Source organism: Artemia franciscana, unplaced genomic scaffold (genome assembly GCF_032884065.1).
Source record: "Artemia franciscana unplaced genomic scaffold, ASM3288406v1 PGA_scaffold_33, whole genome shotgun sequence".
In the NCBI taxonomy this organism is placed as follows: domain Eukaryota; kingdom Metazoa; phylum Arthropoda; class Branchiopoda; order Anostraca; family Artemiidae; genus Artemia; species Artemia franciscana.
Genome location: NW_027062668.1, coordinates 893,289 through 916,635, shown reverse-complemented (window position 1 = coordinate 916,635; position 23,347 = coordinate 893,289). Strand labels below are relative to the sequence as shown.

The window sequence follows — 23,347 nt, the reverse complement described above, 5'->3', positions numbered from 1 at the left end:
AACCACCGACATACTTGGCAAATCATATTTTGTGCAACGTAGTCAACGTACTTCTGGCAGATAATATCATAAGTTAGGTTTTTTTCAAGCAATTCGCTGAAGCAGTGCCCCATCATCAAAAACTATATGCTTGTCACTGAAATCTTTGACGAACTCTTCATTTTTATTGCCTCTGCTCTGCAACTAGACGCCATTTCGCATCGATGAGGGCAGGCTTATCGGCTAATTGTTGAAGTTCGTTTGCTTCATAAAGTGAAGGAGCTAGACAACACAATTCACGCTTAAAGAATGACTCCAAATTATGTTGCTGTTTTCAGCAATTGTCACCAGCCGCTGAAACATAAATGCTGGATCAACGGCAACTGGCTGTCCATTAATAGCTGGTACAGCTTTATTAGCAAGCGTTACGGCCACTGACTTTTGTTGAATGTGTACGTGTTGACGTTTCCCCTGTCATGCTTATCCATGATTTCTTGTCCGACGGATCTAGTAGTTTCGACGTTGACTTTTTCATTAGCCGTAACCCCAGAAGTAGTAATGTTTCGCGAGCTCGGGTCTTCTGCTACACTATGATCAAGTACCCTATTCTAGACATTATTTTTTTGTTGTCCGCCTTTTTTACCTCCTCAAAATCAATTTCAATCTCAAAAAATATAATTCTTTGTTTTACATTAAATATAGATGATTGTCATAATCACCATGATTTAGTACCCTGTTCTAGACATCAAATTTCTTGTTATACGCCTTTAAATGGAAAAACTATTTTCGCCTCCTCAAAATCAACCTCAACCTTAAAAAACCTAATTTTTAATTTTACGTTCAAATAAAGGTGATTTTTATAATCCCTTGATCTAATAACCCATTCTAGACATCAATTTGTTGTCATACACCTTTACATGTAAGCACGAATTTCGCCTCCTTAAATTCAACCTCAACCTCAAAATACCTAGGTTTTAATTTTATGTTCAAATAAAAGTGATTGTTATCATCACTGTGATCTATTACCCTATTTTAGACATCAATTTTATTGTTGTACGCCTATATATGAAAACATGAAATTACCCCCCTCCCTCAAAGAAAAAGAACACCCTCAACCTAGAAAACCATATTTGTGAAACAGCTAGATGGTAAAACTTTGCATATTTGGAACCAGCTTTTTTTTTTTTTTTTTTTTTTTTTTTTTTTTTTTTTTTTTTTTTTTTTTTTTTTTTTTTTTTTAGCCGGGTAGCCAAAGAATCATTTCTCTTGCAATTTGTTCCCGGTTAAGCCTTTTTTTCACACACTTCTTGGACTAAGATACTGATATTCTTTCCTGAAAGTCACGATAATTTTGTGTTTTTTGGAGCTATAAAAGAGGAAACGTTTCCAATGTACTCTGTTTTAGTAAAGTTCGAATTATGTCGTGGTCTTTAGAAGGCACAGTGGGCTTTTACTCTACTCTTCTTTGTGGTAGTTTCTACTCGTAAGTTTTGGCTTTTTCTACAATTGGCCATGACTTTGACTTTTGCCACAACTATTCCCTTTGTATTTATTCAAAAATCAACGGACTCGGTTAATGACTTTGTCGTTAATTGTGTTAATAATTTCATTTTATTTATTGATAGTGATTTGTGTTCGTTTTACACTTTAATCGCTATTTGACAACTCTAATCACATGGTACAACCCAAAGTATGGACAAATGTTTATCGACCAACCCTCACATGCCCCAAAAGTTTCAGCTTCATACTAAAAACCGTTCCTGAAATATTGCTCATTCACCCTTTTGATAGCCTGCATACATATACACTTAATACTCTTAGCCAATCTCAGGATATTACCGATATTTCCCTTAGATAACGTGCATGCACCAAGTGTTTTATATTTAGTTGAATATTTCCCTCTACATTCCCTGAAAGTTTCACTTTAATACCCTTATCCACAGTAGTAGTAGTAGTCGTAGTATTAGTGGTAGTACTAGTCATACTAGTAGTAGTAGTTGTAGTATACGAACGCTGCCTTGTGGTTAGTTCAGTGTCCCCCTCAAAATGTCCAACATGAAAATTTCTAGTAGTTGCATTAGTAGTAGTAGTAGTAGTCGTAGTATGCATATAGTGCCTCTTCATTGGTTCAAAATCTCCTCAACATGCCGTGAAAGATTTTACTTCGTATTCCAAGCTGTCCCTGAGATATTGTATTTAAACGCCTTTTTGACAGCACGTATGCCCATACACTTAATTCTCTGAGCTTATCCTGCGTTATTACAATTCATTCCTTTGATATTTTTTTAATATTTGGTTCACTTTTCCCCTCAATATTTCCTGGAAGTATCACGTTTATTCTCTTAGCCTCTATAGTAATAATAGTCGTAGTCGTATTACTAGTAGTGGTATTAGTTATAATGGTAGTCTGCACCTGCTGCCTTTTGGTTTGTTCAACATCCCCGTCAACCTAGTATGCATGTGCTGTCTTTTGGTTTGTACAGCAATCCCCTCAGCATGCCCAAATGAAAGTTTCAACTTTATACACCAGTTCGTTCTTGGGATACTGCGGTACACCGTTTTGATAATTTCCATTCACATAGCCTGTTTTGATTCAGTTCCACATTGTCCTCATCATTCAATGAAAGTTTCATATTAATACCCTTAGCCTTAGTAATGGTAGCTATAGCAGTCGTAATAACAGTAGTAGCAGTAGCTTTAATGTTAGTAGTAGTAGTGACAGTATTAGTAGTAGTAGTAGAAGTTTTCACGTAGTGTCTTTTGGTTGTTTCAACATCCCCTTAAGTATACTCTGGAAATTTTACCTTTGTATCCTTAGCCTCAGTAGTAGTAGTAGTAGCAGTAGACAAAGGAGTAGTATTAGTAGCAGTATGCACATAGGGCCTTTTGTTTAATTCAACATCTCATTCAACATGCCCTGAAAGTTTCAACTTATTATTTTAAGCCTTTCCTGAGATATTGCTGATACGCTATTTTACAACCTGTATGCCGATAGTGTGTTGAAATTTTCACCTATATCTCCTTGGAATTAGTGTAGTAATAGCAATAGTTATAGTAGTAGTAGTATTAGCATGCACATAGTGCCTTTTGGTTAATCCTGCATCCCCCTCAACATTCCCTGTAAGTTTCACGTTAATACTCCAAGCCGTTCCAGTGATACTGCCATTTCGCTCTTTCGACAACCTGCATGCACATAGTACGATTTGATTTAGTTCAATTGCCCCCTCAGCATTTCCTGAAATTTAAATCTTACTACCATTTACTTTAGTGGTAGCATTTGTAGTACTTTTTTGTTGCAAGTAGTAGTAGGAGGAGGAGTAGCAGAAGTAGTTGTAGTTGTAGCATTAGTAGTTGTGGCAAAAGAAGTAGGACATAGTAGTAATGTGCACATGGTGCCTTTTGGTCACTTCAACAAAAAGGGACGTGGGAGGGGTTTAGTTGCCTTCCAACCACTTTTGACTCTTAAATAGGGCACTAAAATTTTCAGTTTCCAGTCGACTGAGTTCCCTCTGACTGACTGAGTCTACAATAACTCCTCCTATGCGAAGTGGCTATGTCAACCATTAGCTTAGTCAATGTTATTGCGCTGCTGATGATATATCCAGCCCCAACCTTGCAAACTAGAAAACCCAGAGGTGAATGTACCTGAAGACTAAGTTGCATGAATTACGTGGACGTAAATAAATGTATTGAACTCATAGTAAAATGAATTTTACTTGTTACCCTGAATGTCCAAAATCTGGTTAATGTCGACATTTACCGATGAATGTCTGAAATTCCTTTTTCTTTGCTTGGATTTAATTAGCTTTGCGAGTCAACTTTTTCAGTCTCATGCAAGCTACGATGGTAAAAGTTAAAGTTAAGTTAGATTATGTTAGCTTAGGTCAAAGTTGGTTATGAATATCCAAAATGGGTTAAAAAGTAACCTAACCTGTCATCATCAAACCTTGCTTTAAACTGAAAAAGTTGACTGGCAATGTTGACTAATCCAACGAGAAAAAATGTTATTTCGGTCATTCAGCGGTGAATGTCAACATTCATCAATTTTGGGACATTCAAGGTAACATACATATTGAATTTGTTCATTTTTCTGTTCATTAATAAATAATAATATGCGTAATTTAATAAAGAATTCATGTAAAAAATAGAACCGCTATCGTAGTTTCATTGGTAGCTGCAACCTAGTAAAGAACAAACCTCGGCCAATATTAATCCAAAATTAATCATTTTAAAACCAAATCGGATCGAAATAAAACTTACATCGTTGGAATCACCATGGCTGAAAACTCCATACATGAAACTTGCAGTCCCCTGGCTTGAACAACTAGGAAAACCACTTTATTTTGGATGGCAAGCACTTGTGTGGCCTCTTTTTTTTTCTCCGCTGTTAGTGGGACACTGGGACATCATAGGCAGCTGTTTAAGAGGTCATATTGAAGTAATTTGCTACATATACCCTCTTTTGTAAATATCAAAATAGGGCAGCAATATTTTGAAGTCGTTTGAACGTCTCAAATACTGTAATTATATAATGTAATACGGTTAAAGGGTTCTGCAAACACATTTTGTTCCACTGCGTCGAAGCATTCATAAAGGAAAGAAGAAAAGAGTCTTGGGGATTGTTAAATCTTGGGGGTGTTAAAATGCATTCACCATAAATCCCACCTTACATTCTCTTAAAATATAAGAAAAATATTGTTTGCATTCATTACAAGTACCTTAAAAAAAAAGGTAAAGAATACGGCATTGGACTTTACAGTCGCTACCGGCGGTGCTGATCTCCATTTCTCGGCCCTTCACCTAGGAAATGTAATGGGGGGTTTTGAGGTCAACCATCCTGTGCTTTCGAACACCCTTCCTGTTTATCTTCCTCAGATTTCTCCTGGTTCCCATTCAGAGGTGGGTCGACTGTGGCTGAGCTTACAGAGTCATGCCACTGAACCCGTCCCAAACTAAATAATTGGGTACACTAGGATCCGAACCCTCGCCCTCTCGGACAAAAGATCCTAAATCCAGCGCACCAATCCACTAGGTTAGGATGGATCTACAAGTACCTTACTTTCCATTGTATGTGGGAAAGGGAGGATGAAGGGGTTCTTCTCCCTGATATTGGTATGAAAGCCCTTGAAAAGTGAAAATTACTGACCTAAAATGTGATTGTTTTGCATTTTTACTTATTGAAAAAAAAAATCAAGAAAAGCCATGGAAAAGGATATTTTGGAGAATATTATGGCTAAAAAGTATCTTAGAGTTTGGTCCTTAGATAGTTAAAAAAAATAGTTGAAGGGTTCTCAAAATGTCGAGTGTTCTGCTGCGCCGAGGGATTCATAAAGGAAAGAAGAAAACAACATGTTGGGCCGTATTAAAAATGTATCCACCGTAAATCCCACTTGACGTTCTTTTCAAATATTACCTTCAATCGAATACACCTGTTTAGGCACCTCTTAAACTTTCCTACTCCTACCATTACCCCCATTCCATTCACCCAACATTCCACACGGTATGATTAGGTATCTGTTCTGGTAATCCACTTAACAGCTGTAAATAAAACTATTTTCCCTTCCATAATTTTGAAAAAAAAATGTCTCCATTCCCCTTTACTGCTACCCTGATATTTTCCCTTCCATAATTTTGAAAAAAAAAATGTCTCCATTCCCCTTTACTGCTACCCTGATATTTTCCCTTCCATAATTTTGAAAAAAAAATGTCTCCATTCCCCTTTACTGCTACCCTGATATTTTCCCTTCCATAATTTTGAGAAAAAAAATGTCTCCATTCCCCTTTACTGCTACCCTGATATTTCCCTTCCATAATTTTGAAAAAAAAATGTCTCCATTCCCCTTTACTGCTACCCTGAGTAAAAAAGATATGTCTCAATAAACTTAAATTTAGTTGATTCACATTTTTATGAAGAAACGATTTTGTTGATGATTGAACATCATTTTTAAGTAAGTCTCGGCTACTAAATATTTCGTTGAGGAACTATCAAACAAACTACACTACAAGAAACAAGAAAAATTATGTGTTTATGCCGCGCATTGTCCATTTTAACTGCAGGAGTTGGAGGGATTGTTAAAACCAACCCTACTCTGCTCAAAATATAGGTAGCTGTTTATCTGGTCTTATACTATAATGCTTTTTCTAAATGATTAGGTAATTATTCTGGTAATTGATCAATAGATATCCTATGCATTGATTTTGGATTTTTCAAACGTTTTTTCCTTTACAAAAAAAAAAAAAAAAAAAAAAAAAAAAAAAAAAAAAAAAAAAAAAAAAAAAAAAAAAAAAAAAAAAAAAAAAAAAAAAAAATACTTGGCCTTGGTTCTTCTGTTTATTTCCTTAGTTCTTTTAGAAGAACAATAACAAAATAGGAATAAGAAAAGAAGTTTGAATTCTTCAAGTTTAGTGATTTACTTATTTAGGTTGTGATATTCTGTTTATCTGATGTTTTTTTTTTTTTATTCAAGATTTGGTCATTAGAACCAAAGAGCTAAATATCTCAAATAACAATTAGAATTTTTGATAAAGGTATTTTCAACAAATTTTTGTATTCAATTTTTTTTCGAGTGATAAACCCAAACTTAGCGAGTTAATGGAAGAAAGATTTTTTTTTTATTTAGGAAAGCAAAAGGCATAATTGAAAAAAAAAATGTTTCAAACCTTGCAATCCCGTGGGTAAATCCTGTGTTAAAATCAGAAAAAAATGTCTCAAACCTTGCAATACTGTGGATAAATCGTGTGTTTAACTTCACATTTTTTAATTTTGGCCTTAAGGAAAGATAAAATACCTGGAGAGCATAAATTCTCATAAAAAAAACCTTTTGTCTCGATACATTGGAAATTCTATAAGCAGATATTAAAACACTCGTATGCTTAAATATAGAGCTTTGTGAGATTTAAAATTACCCACTCCGACTTAGAATTTAGACAATGTCGAAATCATCGGTAAAATTCTAGTTAATTGAGTTCTTGTTATATCGGAAAGGGTTTAGGTTAGGAAAATAAAAGTTTCAGGGGTGGGTCTACAGGCTAAAGTGTGTCCCGGGAAGGTATTTTAAAGTACCCACCTCCACTCCTTCTCCCTCTAGAGGGCCTGAAATTTGCCTACATGACAAGTGTATACCTATTGAAATTTTGACAAAACAACATTCTAACTTAAATTTTAGTTACTAGTTGCTTTTTCTCTGCCTTTAGTTCTGAGAATGTAATTCCTGTTAGAATTTTAGCCATATCAATGCTTTTTCTCGAAATGTATTTGCATGTCTTTAAAACCTTATAAAATGGAATTGAGCAAAGTTATGAAGCTGAAAATAATTTGTTTGTACTTCAATTAAGCAGACGATCTATTTTGCAAGGTTTCACTTTTATAACACACATATTGTTAAAGGTCATCAAAGGTCAGGGCTCTCTAGAGGGAGAAGGAGTAGAGGTAGTTGCTTCAAAATATCTTCCCAGGACATACTTTAGTCTGTAGATTCATCCCTGAAAGTTTCATTTTCCTAACCTAAACCCTTTGTGAGATAGCAAGAAGTCAATTAACTAGAATTTTACCAAATCATCTCCAGCTTATACTATTAGAGTCTTAGAAAAATTGACGCTTTCTCGTTTAATTTTGGAGGCAGGAGGGGAACTTGGATGCCTAGTTTTTAACCTAGTTTTTCACCGAGTGAAAATCGGGGTCATTTTTGGTTTGGCAAACGTCGAGATAAACATCAAATATAATATTCAAAAGTTGGAAAATCTACTTTAGGTATAGTTGTTTGATCCCAGAGATTCCCAATTATGATAAGTTATGTGTCTGCTCCGGCTCCATAGACTGATTAATCAGAATCATGTTATTGATACAAGATACTGTGATCAAGAATGAATTCCAACTAAATGGTGCTTTCACTTACGAGATTTTAAAAAGACACTGTTTTTGATATGGCTCTTTACTTTTCTTTGAAAAACTTCTTTATTGAAGGTTTCTATATTAGTATTTTAAATAACGCAATTAGACTAGGTGAGTGAACTTTCCAGGGATTTTCAGTGATTTATATCAAAGTTAATGGATGTTTTATTTGCATGGTTGTACTGTTTTCTTTAAATGTCACAGAAAATTCGTGCCGGAAGTACCAATTTTTCACCCAAAATGTTATCATAATTAAAACTAATGTCAAGATTTAAGGTTTTTCCTTTTGTAGAAAAAACTGTTTCCTTCTTGAAAATTCTTCTATTCTTTTGTTGACTGGCGTTTTCGGTTTTCCTTTTATCATGATCCGAATCATAGTCATTTCATTGATACATGCTGTCCTTGTCAAGAATAATCGAAAAAATATGTTGCCCCTCCCCCTCCCCCCAACATTAAAATGTCCTCCCACCTAACAAAATGAAAGAAAGACACTGGTATTATATGGCTTATCACATCATCGTAATTACAACTGACGTTGAGGTTTCGGCTGTTTTCTTTTTGAAAATTGTTCGATATTTTTGTCTTTTTGTGTTTTGATGGATCGGAATCATATTATTGATACAAACTGTCGTGGTCAAAAGCAAATTCCAACTAAATGGCGCCAAAGAAAAGAAAAGAAGCACAAAGAAAAAAAAGACTAGCATTTATGAAATACTGGCATATAAATTAAAGGCTAATTAAATTTGAGAAAGGTTTTGCGTATGGGGCAGACGGTTTTAATTTATTTGTTTTTGTTCATGGTTAAATGAATCAGCTTTCCCAGTGTCTTATTTTGTTTATTTTTAGGATTTGGCTATTAGCACGACAGATATGGATGCAAAAATGCAAAGTATGATCCATTCAATAACAATATGCCTTCTATCATTACTTTCACTTAGTCTGAAAATCGAAAAGCTTAAGACATACACCCGTGAAGTAAGTTAATATATTGTCAATATTATGTTACCATTGCTGTCAACATTATAACGTTTTTGACATGATAACATCATTGTTAATGTTATTTAATGTATAGCTTATTTCGTATTACCATTAATGCTAACATTATAAAATTAACGTTATGTTGCTGATGTTACCTATGAAGTAAGTTATTGTGCTGTTAATATTATTCTGCCATTACTGTCAGTATTATAACGTTTTAACTTTATAACATCTTTGTTAATAATGTATAATGTTACATAGTTTCTGTTATGCTATTGATAATCAGGCTAGGATTTACCAGTAGGCGCGGTCCGAGGAGCTTACGATGCCAAGGGGTGCAATAACTTATCATTGAGTGTTTTTTTTTTTTTTTTGTACGGAATATGTACGGGCTAGAAGAACTTTCTCTCTGCGTTTGTGCCTGGCCCTACTTCTCCTGTTTTTTTTTTTTTTTTTTTTTTTTTTTTTTTTTTTTTTTTTTTTTTTTTTTTTTTTTTTTTTGTATTCTTTCTTATGTCCAACAAAAGCTGGACATAAATTACATTTTGGCAAAGAGCCAGTTTGACACCGTTGGCGCACAGAAAAGTGATTTAAAACATCACAAGAATTCTATGACCACTTATAGACTGTCAGATTTCTGCCAAGGCACCTGAGAGTTCTTTATCACCTCTCCCTTTCATTACTTCTGGCTCATCAGTTACGTTCTGTTCAGTGCTTCCACTATTACCAAATTTTTGGGAATTTTTCTCTAAATCTAGCAAAAACGGAGTGGCAAAAACGCTTCGGCCAAGAAGCGTCAAAGCTTTGAATCCACCCCTGCTAATATGTTCCTGTTGCCCGTGAAGTAAGTTAATATATTGTTAAGTAAATTGTTATTTTAATGTTGTATTGGTCACTTCATGTCACTGCTAGCCTTATCGGATTAGGGAAGTTCTGTTTAAAATACGCTAAAAGTTTGTTGTTTTTTGTTTGTTTTTTTTTGGTTTTGAAACTTCTCAATTAATTTTAACGTTTACAATTCTATTGTTGAACATAATTCAGTTTAATATTTTTTTTTTTCCAGCCATGCGATTATCAAAAAAAGAAAAAAAAAGAAGAAGCACAATGCGGAAAATTTTAGCCTAGCCGGAATATAACCTATTAAAAATATATCTTGAAATAAAAAAAGTAGCCTAGTCGGAATCGTAAGGCTCATACAGGTTTTTCAATGAAAAGTGTAAAAGAGAAGCAAATAATGTTCAACAAGATCTGGTGATAGTAGATTTAGATTTGGAGGGATGATATGATGAGAATAAATAATAAACTTTGGTAATAATTAAAAATGTGATCCATGCTATTTTAGTTGAAAATGAGTTATGGGCAAAATAAGCACGAAGAATTGAAGGCTGCAGCCAGAATTGTTCTGTATTGTATCTTGTAATGAAAACTTGAGGTATTTTTATTCATAAAGGGAAACAATGCGGACCTAATATTGCACTGACTAATGAGAATATTATCTCCAGTGACCTAGTTTGTTATCCAGAACAGTGAGACGAGGGGAATGTCATTATTTTCCCCTCCCCTAATCTGGAAAACACCCCAAGGATTAACCAAAAAATTTTATTTATCTAAATGGCACCCCAAAGATAGCTGTGACAGGGACATGCGTACCCACTCCTAGTTGGGTACTCTAGTACCCAACTAATTCCCCCATCGTGAATCAGCATGAGAGAACCTCAACAGGTTGACTCTAGTTCGGCATGGTGGAGTGACATGCATTTCACTTATAATTGAAAATTTTCAATTATAATTGAAAAAAGGCAGGGTAGAACCTCAACATGGTTGACTCTAGTTTGCCATTGTGGAGTGACATACATGGAAAATTTTCAAGTATAGTTGAAAATTTTCAAGTAAACCACTGTCAACCAGCGTGTGTTCCCCTGGGAGATCCCCGAACAAAGGTTGACTCTAGTTGGCATTGTGTTGTGACATACATGAGAGGTGCAGCATATGTGGGAGACAGTAACAAGGGCAATCAAAGGGGTAAAATTAACCTTGACTTAATGCCCATTTAGTTGGACAATCTGTCTTGGCTTTTTCTACAATTGGCCATGACTTGACTTTTCCCACAACCATTCCCTTTTCAAATTCAAAAATCCATTGAGTTTTGAATATACGGATAATTTTGAATAATAGCGGAGCTAGAGTCAAAAACTGAGATGGTTAAACCTTAGACCTTAGATCCTCCTATGCCGCCAGAGGCACCCAGGGCATCCACGAAGAGCCTCCAGTCATCCCGCATGTGCGCCGCTGCCCAAACATCTTCCCACTGGGGCTGGATCGTCGTGTGGATGTTCGACAAATAACGTTGGTAGGTGCGACGCAGCGTGTTCTTGGGTCGACCTCTCCTGCGAGTCCCCTGGGGTTGAAACAGGTGAGATGGTTAAACAGAAGAAAGAAATAGATGAGAGTCTTCTGAAAGAAGCAGGAGAATGTCTGAAGAAAGCAGTAGAAGCTAAGGACTTCTGAACATTGGTCCGGCTCAAAGCATCCTGGAAGCAGTACTAATAGCTCGTTTCGAAGAAAGGGAAAAGGCAAATAATGCTGAATCTATGGAAGTACTTGTTTTAGAGAGGAAATCAGAAGTGATTGATTGGCTTTCAGAAAAGCCTAAGAAGTGATGACACTAATTATGTTTAAGTGTAATTCTATCAGTGATTTGTTACACTTACTTATGGACGTGAATCGTACAATTCATTCCTATTCACAAACATACAGAAGTCCTGCTTTACTAAGGTTGTTGTTCCTTAATCAAAGTTGTGCTCTTTGTATAAGAAGATAGGTTAATCTAAGATAAATTAATACTTCCAGCCTTCTTTTCCTTAACCTAACGGGCTTTTAGAGAGTGATGATGTTGATAGCCACTCTTGGTCACTTTTTTTTAGTTTGGAAAGAAGGAAAGTCACTTTTTTCGGGAGCATCGTTACGGCCGAACTCTGTACTGGGCCTATGCGTAAATCCTTGCCGGTATTTACTCATTAGTTTCCATTGTTTGTTTTTTTTTAACTATGTATTCGGAATAATATCAATAAAAATTTGGGAGCTTGTATATTTTGTACTTTTATCAATATTGTTTACTATTTTATAAATCATAGCTATTTAATTTAGGTTGCTGCAATAAGAAACCGACTTTGCCCAGAACTTCTGCCACTGGCGGCTTCAACTTTAAAATCTGTTCCTGAAAATATACCAACAGAGTGCTTATTGAGCAGACAAGAAATAGCTGGGATATTTAAGCTGATAGGATGGGAGTCTGCGCATATGCAGCTGGCGGATGCTGCTCCGCCCGTTAGGAACTTTGGAAAGGACCCCATTGGTGCTGCTGCTGCTGATCTAGGTGGAGTTATTCTAGATATAGAATCTCCATCTGCTTCCCCACAAACAGTGAAGGTAGGTTAAATTTATTTAAAATCGCCTTTTATCAAGAAGAAAAACTGCAAGTCACTGAATGGTTATTGCTGTAATAAGTATACTTAATTTTTCTGTATGCCGCTTGTCGCTGATGGTTAGCGAGTGGCTGGTGAATTTCCCCACTCTTTTGAGGGACGATTATTGCGTGCCCTCGGGATGGGAGAAAACAAAGGTGGACACTTTGATGCTACTAACTAAGGCTCGATATGCAGGCCATACCTTAAAAATATCACTCCCGAGGGGGCATCAATAGCTTAGCCCGTCATTCTCAACGAGAAAACTAAATATAAGTCTCCCGTCGTTAATCAGGTTCTTATTGGGTGTGACTTATCAGTTTTTTGAGTCCGTAATAATAATTCATTAGCTAATAGATATTGCCACACATTTTCATCATCAGGTGAATAAAATATATTCTTAATTAAACCAAAAGTGTATACAAGGGAAGCTCGACAAACCTGCATACGCTCCTGAGCCTAGGGCTATATCTTGCCCTATGAAGGGGCTGGGAAGCAATTGTCACGTCTGTAGCCCTTATTATATTGAAAATGAGTGATGAATAGGCAATTGAAAACATGAATCTTTTCCTTGAACCCATTTCCCCTCGTGAAAAATCAGGGTCTGTTTAAGTTACTCATTGTCTTCCTGTATTTTTCGTATAATCGGCCAAATTGCCCAAATTGCCATGGATTTTGACCAAATTGCCCTCTTGAAAATTAAAGCCCCCAATAAAAAGTACTAGCTTATGTAGTGTTATCCGACAATTCTTTATTTTACAAAGGAAATAACAGGTAGACATTTCGGAATGTATTTTACTTTGTAACTTTATTTAATATTTAAATGCACCAAAATATACCCAAAGCTGGTGAATATTAGATAGCAAAAGATTGTTCATGAATGCATGGAAAGAGCACGATCTAGATGTAGAACGTGCAGAACCAAAGCAAGGAATAGGCGGTTGAACTTGGAAGCTGCCACCCACATTGTCTTCCAGATTGTCCTCTTTGCTGAAAACACAAACACATTATCTAAAGTTAATTATGTTGGGTCATTCTTGTCTCCCTCCATTGCTTATTTTCTTGACAGTGAGTGTTCATAAGCTGAACGATACCGCCTCCTAAGTAAAGAGCAAAGCATGCTTTATGTATTTTTTATTTTTTTTTGTTTTTCTTACAAATAAAGCCTAGATAGTATTTTAGTCAAATTTTTCGAACACTGCTTTTTTCAAAGTTGTTGAGTTATTTCTCAAATCTAATTCATATGTTTAGTATTCTCAGTTAATCTGCTCAGGAACATATGTAGAAACTCATTTTGAGACAGGAAGAGACAACACCAGTTCGGAAACGTACGTGAAAAATTGGCAGATTATATAAAACATATAAAAATAGAGGGGGGAATATGTACAGGCTAGAAGAACTTTCTCTCTGCGTTTGTGCCTGGCCCTACTTCTCCTGTTTTTTTTTTTTTTTTTTTTTTTTTTTTTTTTTTTTTTTTTTTTTTTTTTTTTTTTTTTTTTTTTTTTTTTTTTTTGTATTCTTTCTTTTACTCCATAGGAGACAAAACTTCCAAGCACACTGTCATGTGTTTTCAGTAGAGCGTACAATTGTATGTAACCTCGAAGAAAACTTTCAGCTGTAACAGTCTGCTCTTTACCTTGCCCAATTTCTGCATTATTTCGAAAATTGAATTATTACATATGAAAAAAAATTATTTTCGTCTTGATTTATTTAGCAATGGGCAGAATCAACAACTATTTTACCAGTGACGAACTCAAATTCGAGTTTATAACGAAAATATCCTGCATGAAAATATGCTTGGCTGAAAAATGGTTTCTACGCATTAAAACAGCACTTCGGAATAATCCTCAATATATATATATATATATATATATATATATATATATATATATATATATATATATATATATATATATATATTTATATATATATATATATATATATATATATATATATATATATATATATATGACTATATTTTTCAAATGCATCAATGGTGAGCCACTCCTCTCTCCCCCACCCAAAAAAGTACAAGACCCATTATTATAAATTTTAGGACTAATAGATAGGGTAAATTTTTTAACTTTGTTTCTTTTTATGTGTAGATGGCACATAAGTATAGTTATAATTTGCAGAGTTCAAAGATTTTGGTACGACTGAGAGGAGACGAGGTCAGATTAATATAAAAATCCTGCTTTGGTTAGTCAAATTAAGCATGGTTTTCCTTTCGTTCTCTTTTTTTTTGGGGGGGGGGGGGGGGCATTACGTGGATGAAGGATGACAGATTGCCGAAGATTGTCCTTTTCGGCCAACCGTCTGGGGCAAAACGGAGAGCAGGTCGTCCTCGTCTGGGGTGGGAGGATGTCATAAAGAAAGATTTAAAGGAAATTAGAACTTCCTGGAAGTGTGTAAAGAGGAAGGCTTAGAATAGATTGGAATAGAACAGAAGCTTGCGTAGCAGTGTTGGACTGAGGCGGCTTGGTGTTGCGGTAAGTTGTTAGTAGTAGTAGTAGGTGCTACTTTGAACTTATTTGATCAGCCCTAATCCTTAGGTGACAAGCAATACTTACTTAAAATTAATATTAAGATAACGACAAAAAAAAGCAATCTAAACTATTAGAATAATAAGATTTATTTTAGCGTGGAAATGGGTTCGTCGGATAATTTTACCCTTCTAAAGCCCGTAGAAGGTTATATCTATTTGTAATAAATTCATAATTCAATCCAATTGGTCTTAAATTGTGTTCTGGGGGTGTAATTCAAAGGCTTAGTTTCGTTCCAAAAACCAGAATAATGTAGAGTTTTCTAGCTAGAATCTTCCATAGTTATAAAAATGATAGAAGAGCCGTCCAAACTTTTAAACTAAATGAAAGGTTGTACCTTATTTAGAACTTCCTAAAGTTTTTGGCATAAAATAACATACCTATAATGGTTGTGATGGAAGATAGTATTTAAATCTTCATTGACAAAAGCTCGGGTCTAATATGGTGAACCTTTGATAGTTGCGAAAGTTGTACACCATATACTGTACTGAGTGACACCAAATTGACATTAATTTATTGTTATTGTGTATTTTTTCTCAGTGAAATATTCTATCACTTACTACTGCTAATACTAACAAGTCATTGCAGTAACAAGCCGTCTGAGGCAGATACAGCTGTGCACCCTTATTATTCACCCATATCTAATCTATTGTATGAGGAGTGTATATTTTTATTTTGTTCTATTTTTTGTATTATTTATATAAAAACTGTATATTTTTTCGTTCTAAGATTATATTATTTATCCTACCTTACCTGCCATGTTCTGTTTTGTGAATCTTGTTTTGATTTTTAGCTGTTTCTCTTTGGTGAAGGATAATCTTATAGGGTTTGGTCTCATTTAAGTGGCATGTTGTGCATTGTTGCGACATCACTAAGGGAGCAGTTCTTTCTCTTTTTTGATTGTTCTTGTACTAAAAAAAAAATCATTCCTTTTTTAGCTTTTGTACTATGCTTTTTTCAAAGCCTTAACAAGGAATTGATGAAAGAAATTTTGATAATCTAGATTGTTTACGTAATCCTTATTAACCTGCCTTCAATATAACGGAAAATACTGTTCAGACTTTCTTTGATGTCGGTACCCAAATTGAACAAACTAAAATTGGGAAGAAATGGAAACTTTCTCAATTCAATAAAAAAGTAGCCTTTTTATATAGGAATGTTTTGAATTTTCTTTTGTGGTTGTATTGGGTATCACATGAATTTGCTTTTTTATATTCATCAATAAGTAAGAGTAAAAGAAGGGGTTCTTGGCTAGTGTCAGGACAGTAGTAAGTCACTCCTCTCCGTTCGTACCAAGGGCCAGCTATATCTTCTACCGATGATACGCCCTTATGGTATCCTATATCACCAACAGTTACCCAATTTCGGAGGAGTAGATTGTGGTTGGTGGGATGCGTTCACACACTGGTGGACTGTGCCCAAATTTCATCAGAGTTACCATAATCATCCTCTCCACCTGTATTTATGACCCCCAGGTTAAGATCTTTCAGTTATATGTTATTTTTCCTGATTGAAGTCCTTTAAGCAATCTTTGAGGATGGGTGGGGGTGTAGCCCTCTCCCATTTGCCTGCGTCTTCATTTTAAGTTCCAAAATGGTGGGATATCATTAATATTGTAGCTTTCATAATATCATTTTGTCGTTTTCTTTTAGCGATCTCCATCCACGGATATATCGTTCAAAACATTCAAGAATATTTTATCCGAATCTATAGAATCTAGACGCGATGCAAAAAGAGAGAGATGGAATGAAATGGCTGCTTTTTATAGGACGGCAACGTTTGCCGAAATGATGGAACGGCAAGAATCTGTTAGACAAGTAAGTTGACCTGTAACGTTTTGATTTGAAGATTATGTTTAAATTTGAGTTCTTTTATATTCTTTTTTCAATTGTTTTTGCTGAGGACAATTCTTAGGTATAGGATCGAACTATTCATTTGAAGTTGTATTCAACTGTCTTATAAAAAAAATCCCTATTCTTCTACTTGTTGTTTAACGTTTTTGTTCTTTTTTGTAGGGAACAGTATGCTGTTTTTACCAGTCTTTGTCTATCACAGGCAGTACAATTAGCGCTGCCTAAGTAAAGAGCTATTTGGGACAATGAATTATTTATTCTACTTTTCCCCCAAGGAACTTCGTATAGAATGAGTTTTCACAGAAACTTCGGAAGGAGCCCATTCGATATGAATTTGAAAGTTCTAGTGCCCTTTTTAAGAGTCAAAAGGAATTGGAGGGCAACGAGCCTCCATCCCATGCCTATCAGTTTGCCAAACATATACATTCAAAATTTAAGATAACCAATTTTTCAGCATAGTTTCAAGGTCCAGTAACTATATCTCTGGGGATTTCAAACCCCCTCCCCCAAGCCCTTGGGGTAAGGGCTGAAAGTTTTGCAATTCGCCCATTGTTTATACTTAGTATTTTTTATTGAGAAGGTTGACTTGTTCGACCTTTAATGTCCGAAAAGACGAAGGGCATCCAGGTTAACCCTTTCGATAAAGCTGAGGGGAGTGTTGAACTAAATAAAAACATATTAGGTGCATGCGGGTAGTCAAAAGGGCGTAATTCAGGAATGACTGGGTGTATTAATTTGGAACTTCAGAAAATGACAAGGGGGATGATCAATTGGCCAAAAAGGCAATATTTTCACACTAATGCTACTACTACTACTAACACTAGAACTAATGCTTCTATAGCAGGTACTACCAAGGCTGAGGACATTGAAGTGAAAATTTGGGAAAACGTTGATGGGAAAGTTAAATCAAAACATACTATATTCATACAGATTGTCAAAAGGAGGGAGCAGTAGTATCTTTGGAATGGCTTACCGTATGAAACTGGAACTTCCAGGCCATCATGATGGGGATGTCCAACTGACCATAAGGCAACATGTGTATACCAAAACTGCTATTAGTATTGCGGCCACTATTGCTACTACTACTACTACTATTACAACACTACTCCTGCTTCTACTGTTCCTATTAATACCACCTACTACTAGGATTCTAGTCCTATTAAGGTTAATGGTATGAAGGCGAAAATTTGAGTGAATGATATGGGGAAATTTGAAGTAAACCAAAACAACGCAATGGGCACGGAGATTTTCAAAAGGGTGCATCTCATGAATGGATTAGGGCATTAAATTGGAACTTTCAGGGAATGCTTAAAAGGGAAGATCAATTAACCAAAAGGCAATATGTCTACGCTACTACTAAAAATAATCGAACAACTTCTTTAATTGCAACTACTACTGACGCTAAGAGTATCAAGATTAAATTTCTAAGATGTTTTGAGGAGGAAGTTGAACTAAATTAAAACACACTATGAACTACGGGTTATCAAAAGGGTATATCGCCAATATTATATTAACGGCTAATTATAGTTAGTCGAAACTTCCAGGGCATTATGAGGGGGTTGTTCGACCGACCAAAATGGAATGTGTTAACACTACTGCTGCTAGCATTAAAGCTCTTATTGTTATTGCTACTACTAGTCCTGTGATTAGTGCTACAAGTACTCCTACTACTACTACTGTAACTACTATTACAACTATTATCATAAAGAAGAAAGTTGAACTAAATCACAACAAGCTGTCTGCATGCAGGTTGTCAGAAGGGCATATCCTTAAAAATCGTTCGGTGTCTGAAGGGCTGTTTAACTGATCAAAAAGTAATATTTGTATCCTACTACTACTTCTTCTACTACAACTGCTAATGTTACTACTGCTGCTACTATTACTACTGATACTCTAATATTGCTATTAAATCTAAGGCCAGTACCACTACTAATTCTACGGGTATTACTACTACTGCTACTGAAGCGAAACACATTAAGGCGGAAATTTTGAAGAATATTAAAACAGTTATTGAGCTAGATTAAAACCCACTTTGCGTATACAGGCTGTCAAGAGGATGAGTTAGCAATGCCTCTGGAACAGTTGATGGTATTAATTTGAAACTTTCAGCATGTATTGAGGAGGATGTTAAAAAAAATGAAATTGGTGTGTGCTTACTGCTACTAATGCTACTACCGTTATTGTTACTACTAAAGCTAAGGGTATTAAGGTAAAGTTCTCAATGAAAGTTTAGGTCCATGTTGCACTAAACCAAAACAAACTAGGTTTATGTAAATTGTCAAAAGAGGGTTATGGCAATTTATCAGGAGCAATTACATTGATAGGTTAGAACTTTGAGGGTATGTTGTGGTGGATTTTCAACTAATCAAAAGGCTCTCCTTCTAGCTAATTCTTCTACTATGTGTTGCCTCCCCGTAGTAGCATAACGTTTATAGGTTTGACTAAATAATGAGTCGGAGGTAAAAGGCTTTAGAGTTTTTACATTGATCTTACATTGGATACTTGTTGGATATTTACTGGATGTTGAGAATGTCTCATTTAGAGCATCTGTTACCAAGGCAATTAAGACAAGCTTCTTGGTCATGGTTCAACTTCAAGAGCGCCGGGACAATTTCGCCTGAAGCAAGCCTTATTGAAAAGTTTCGAAAATACCTTTAACCGAAGAAGACAGATTAGTTAGCAAATACTTGGAGCTTTCTAGGTTCTATCCCTTCTATGGGCAAGATTTGGTTCGATTTTCATGTATCTCAAAAATAATAATTTCTTGAAGAACATGACATCACGGAAAAATGGCATACAAAATTTAACTTTGAAGGAAGTAAATTGGTACCAATTTTTGCTATTTTTTATGTTTTTACTATGAAGAATGTTACCCTTGTGGTCGTGCCCTGACCACGTGCCTCTGGATATAGGGTTTCTCCTTTAACTAAACACTCCGATCAGGACGGCCGCAACCTCATGTGGCGGGTGGAGCCCACCCCGGGAATCTCAGTACCTAGGTTTAACCTAGCTCTAATCAGATTCCAGGCCTAGGGTCGGTTGGGCTAGCGACCCTCCACCCGAAATTTAAGTGCTACGAAAAGTGACAATATAGCCTCGGACCCGGATTCCCTTTTAAGATCTCGACCATCGCGCGTCAATGGACATGCTGACGACGTCAGAAAGACTGACAGACTAATCCTTATGGACCGAAGGGGGCTGCGAATAGCCACCTGGAATGTCTTGACTCTGAATGCACCTGCGTCAAAGAACCTACTCTCTGAAGAACTTCGCAAGAACAAAGTGTCAATTGCAGGTCTTACAGAAGCACGTCTTACCGGAAGCGGAGAAGAGCAAATAGGTAACAGTGACTCATTGCTCTGGTCTGGAGGAAGCTCGAGAAGGAATGGTGTTGGCTTTGCACTAAATAGCCTTACAAGAAAGGCCTTACTTTTACACGAAGCTGTATCTGACAGATTAATGAAGGCCCGCTTTGGACACAAGCATGGCAAGATGACTGTCATCGTATGCTATGCCCCGACCAACGATTCTGATGATGCGATTAAGGAGGATTTCTACTCTTCTTTGTCCAGATGCCTTGCAACAGTACCCCCCCCCCATGATATAACTGTTCTCCTTGGCAACTTTAATGCGACAGTGCGCGATGATATGGGTGTATGGCATGGCACAGTTGGTCCTGTATCCCCCGACCCACTTAACGACAATGGACTCCGCTTACTTGAACTGTGCCGATCTCACGACCTTTACATTGCAAACACCTACTTCCAACGCAAAACTATCCATCAGTACACGTGGTATAGTAATGACGGTCGTACAAGGAAGATGATTGACTACGTCATTATTTCCAAGCGCTGGAGATCATTGGTGAAGAACTGCAGAACTTACAGATCAGCAGAGCTTGGAAACGCAGACCATAAGGTTGTGTGCGCCGATCTTCGGCTTCGCCTCCATGCACAACGATCGGAAAGAAAACCCGTCGCTGCAGATATTGGGAAACTAAAGGAACCAGATACTCGCCAGAAGTACAGTATCGAGATATCGAATCGCTTCGAGGCCCTTGGCTCACTCAATAGCAGTGAAGATCTCTGGAAGCATTTTAAATTGCAGACCAGCGAAGCAGCACAACTAGTGCTCGGCAAGAGGAGTTATCCAAAGAAATCGTGGCTAACTAATGAAACACTGCAAGTCATAGAGCAAAGGCGGAAGGCAAGACTTCTTGGGGACATGACCACATATCGAAGGCTCAATGGAGTGCGGAACAGACTCATTCACCGGGATAGAACCCAGTTTGTTGCAAGGAAAGCCGATGAAATTGAGCTAGCTGCAAAAAAGAAAGACATTGGCAGCCTATTCAAGCATCTCCGAGATCTCACTGAAAATAAAACTCCCACCTTGGGTCCTGTCCTGTCCAGGGATGGTGCACTTCTTTCTGACGAAGGTTCTTGTCTTGAGCGGTGGAAGGACCACTTCTGTTCGCTCCTCAACAATACTGGTCCGTCAGCGCCTCCTAATGATAGTCCCAGCCAACCTTGCAGTCAAAGACCTGGAACAGATGTTCCTACAGATGAGCCTTTCAGCCCCTCAGAAATTGGGCATGCAGTAAAAAGACTCAAGAATAATAAAGCTGCTGGTATCTGTGGCTTAAACTCAGAGCTGCTAAAATATGGAAGTCCTGCAATGCTCCTGTTTCTACACACCCTGTTCTCTACAATCTGGCAAACAGAGATAATTCCCAAGGATTGGCGGAAGGGTGTCATCATCCCCTTATGGAAGAGAAAAGGCTCAAGAAGCGACTGCTCCAACTACCGGGGAATAACCCTACTGTCAGTCCCTGGCAAACTGTTTTCAATGGTCCTGCTGGATCGATGCCGGAGCATCATTCGAAAAATCCGGCGACCGGACGAAGCTGGTTTTATGTCGGATCGTTCAACCATCGAGCAGATTTCCACGATTCGACAAATAGTAGAGAAGACCACAGAGTTCCAACGGAAAGTATTTATTGCCTTCGTTGACTTCCGTGCTGCATTTGACTCAGTCGATCGAAAAGCTCTTTGGCGGATTCTAGAGTTGACTGGCCTACCCGAGAAATATTGCAGACTTCTCAAGGCGCTGCACCATGGGACGGAGAGCTGTGTACAAGTAAATGGTCGGCGCAGCCCGTTCTTTCAAATCACGACAGGGGTGCGCCAAGGATGTGCAGTGGCCCCAGAGCTCTTCAATGTCATCATAGATTACGTTATGACAAAAACCACTTTACGTCTCAGTTTTGGGCTCAAATTCGGAGATCGTACCATCACAGATGTTGATTTTGCCGATGACTTGGCCATTCTGGCGGACTCCATGGAGTAGCTGCTGCAAGCGCTCCGAATTCTGCGAGAAGAGGCTGCCAAAGTAGGACTGTATATAAACTGGAATAAAACTACAATTATGGCCATAGGCCCGTCTTCTCCTGCTGTTAACTCTCCAGTTAGCCTGGACAGCACCACTAGCATCGAGGTTGTTAATGACTTCACCTACTTGGGTTCCGTAATTTCTTCAAATGGCTCACTTCTCCCCGAGCTGCAGGCGAGATTATCTAAAGCGTCTTCTGTCATGGGTAGACTGAATCGTCACCTCTGGCGAAAACCAAACATCAGTCGCAAAACGAAACTGCGGATTTTCAACGCTCTAGTCGGCTCTGTGATGCTTTACGGAGCTGAGACATGGCAAGCATCAGCTGCAACCCTCAAGAAAATAGACGTATTTCATGCAAAGAGCCTGAGGAGGATTGAGGGCCTACGATGGTCCGACTTCGTCAGCAATAAAAAGCTTCTGCAGCTCACAGAGCAGTCTTGGCTTTCGACTCAAGCAGCCGAGCGAACCTTACGATGGTTCGGGCATCTGCTTCGTATGCCACCACATCTACCCGCAAAGTTGATCTAGGACTTCGACCCTATCAAAGTTGGTTGGAAGCGACCTCGCGGTCGACCGAAGAAACGTTGGTCCGACAGCCTGTCCGAGTTCTTGACGATGGCAAACATCAGACAGGGCGAAGAGCAAATACTAGCCATGGACCGAAGTGGGTGGAGGAGGCAGACGTCACTCTCTACGCCGAGCAGTGCCCGGCAGGAGACTTAAGTCAAGTAAGTCAGTAAGTCAAGGTAAAAGGCTTGAGATTGGGTGTACAGGATTTCGACTCTTATTGATAGAAGAGCATTGCCAAGGGCTAAAAACCATCATATGACCAAGATGGGCTCATGATTGCACAAAGCCTCCATTCATACTGGAGGTCCCAGGGACTTCCTGCTGTCCGGTTCTAAGCCGGCTTAGTGACTCGGTGTAGACTTGAGAAGATGTGTTGGTCTCCGTTCTGCACAGGTATCTGGAACTATTGCTTTTGCTGAGGTCAAAATAATTTCAATTATATAAAGAATGTGATGCATGTTATGATGTCAAAAGATAACTATCGTATCGACACTTTGACTGACTAGTTCAGGGAAGTCGAACAGGACTTATTAGGAGTTTCAGAAACCCATATCCCTGGGGTAGGAAGCATGAAATTAGGCAATATAGAATTTGTTTACTCAAGCAGGAAAGATTTGATACTTAGACAGAGAGTAGGACTCATGGTGAATAAGGAAGCTGCTAAGTCTTGCTTAG

At 37.4% G+C, this 23,347-nt stretch overlaps 3 protein-coding genes across 3 annotated transcripts in view; all 3 read left to right on the top strand.

Moving 5' to 3' along the window:
• LOC136041701 (protein EFR3 homolog cmp44E-like) overlaps positions 1–16,672 on the top strand; it is a gene marked incomplete at its 3' end in the record, with an annotated part of 95,514 nt that extends 78,842 nt beyond the window's left edge. The window contains 3 exon segments of the mRNA XM_065726430.1: positions 8,717–8,845; positions 11,996–12,277; positions 16,508–16,672. Of these exon segments, the coding sequence (XP_065582502.1) occupies positions 8,717–8,845; positions 11,996–12,277; positions 16,508–16,672 (576 nt within the window).
• LOC136041704 (regulator of microtubule dynamics protein 1-like) overlaps positions 3,577–23,347 on the top strand; it is an 81,071-nt gene continuing 61,300 nt past the window's right edge. Inside the window, exon 1 of the mRNA XM_065726438.1 lies at positions 3,577–3,584. The gene's annotated coding sequence lies outside the window, so the exon portion shown is untranslated. The remainder of the gene's footprint in view (positions 3,585–23,347) is intronic.
• LOC136041697 (uncharacterized) overlaps positions 18,285–23,347 on the top strand; it is an 8,301-nt gene continuing 3,238 nt past the window's right edge. Inside the window, exons 1-2 of the mRNA XM_065726424.1 lie at positions 18,285–18,457; positions 19,828–21,050. Coding sequence (XP_065582496.1) covers positions 18,285–18,457; positions 19,828–21,050 — 1,396 coding nt within the window. The remainder of the gene's footprint in view (positions 18,458–19,827; positions 21,051–23,347) is intronic.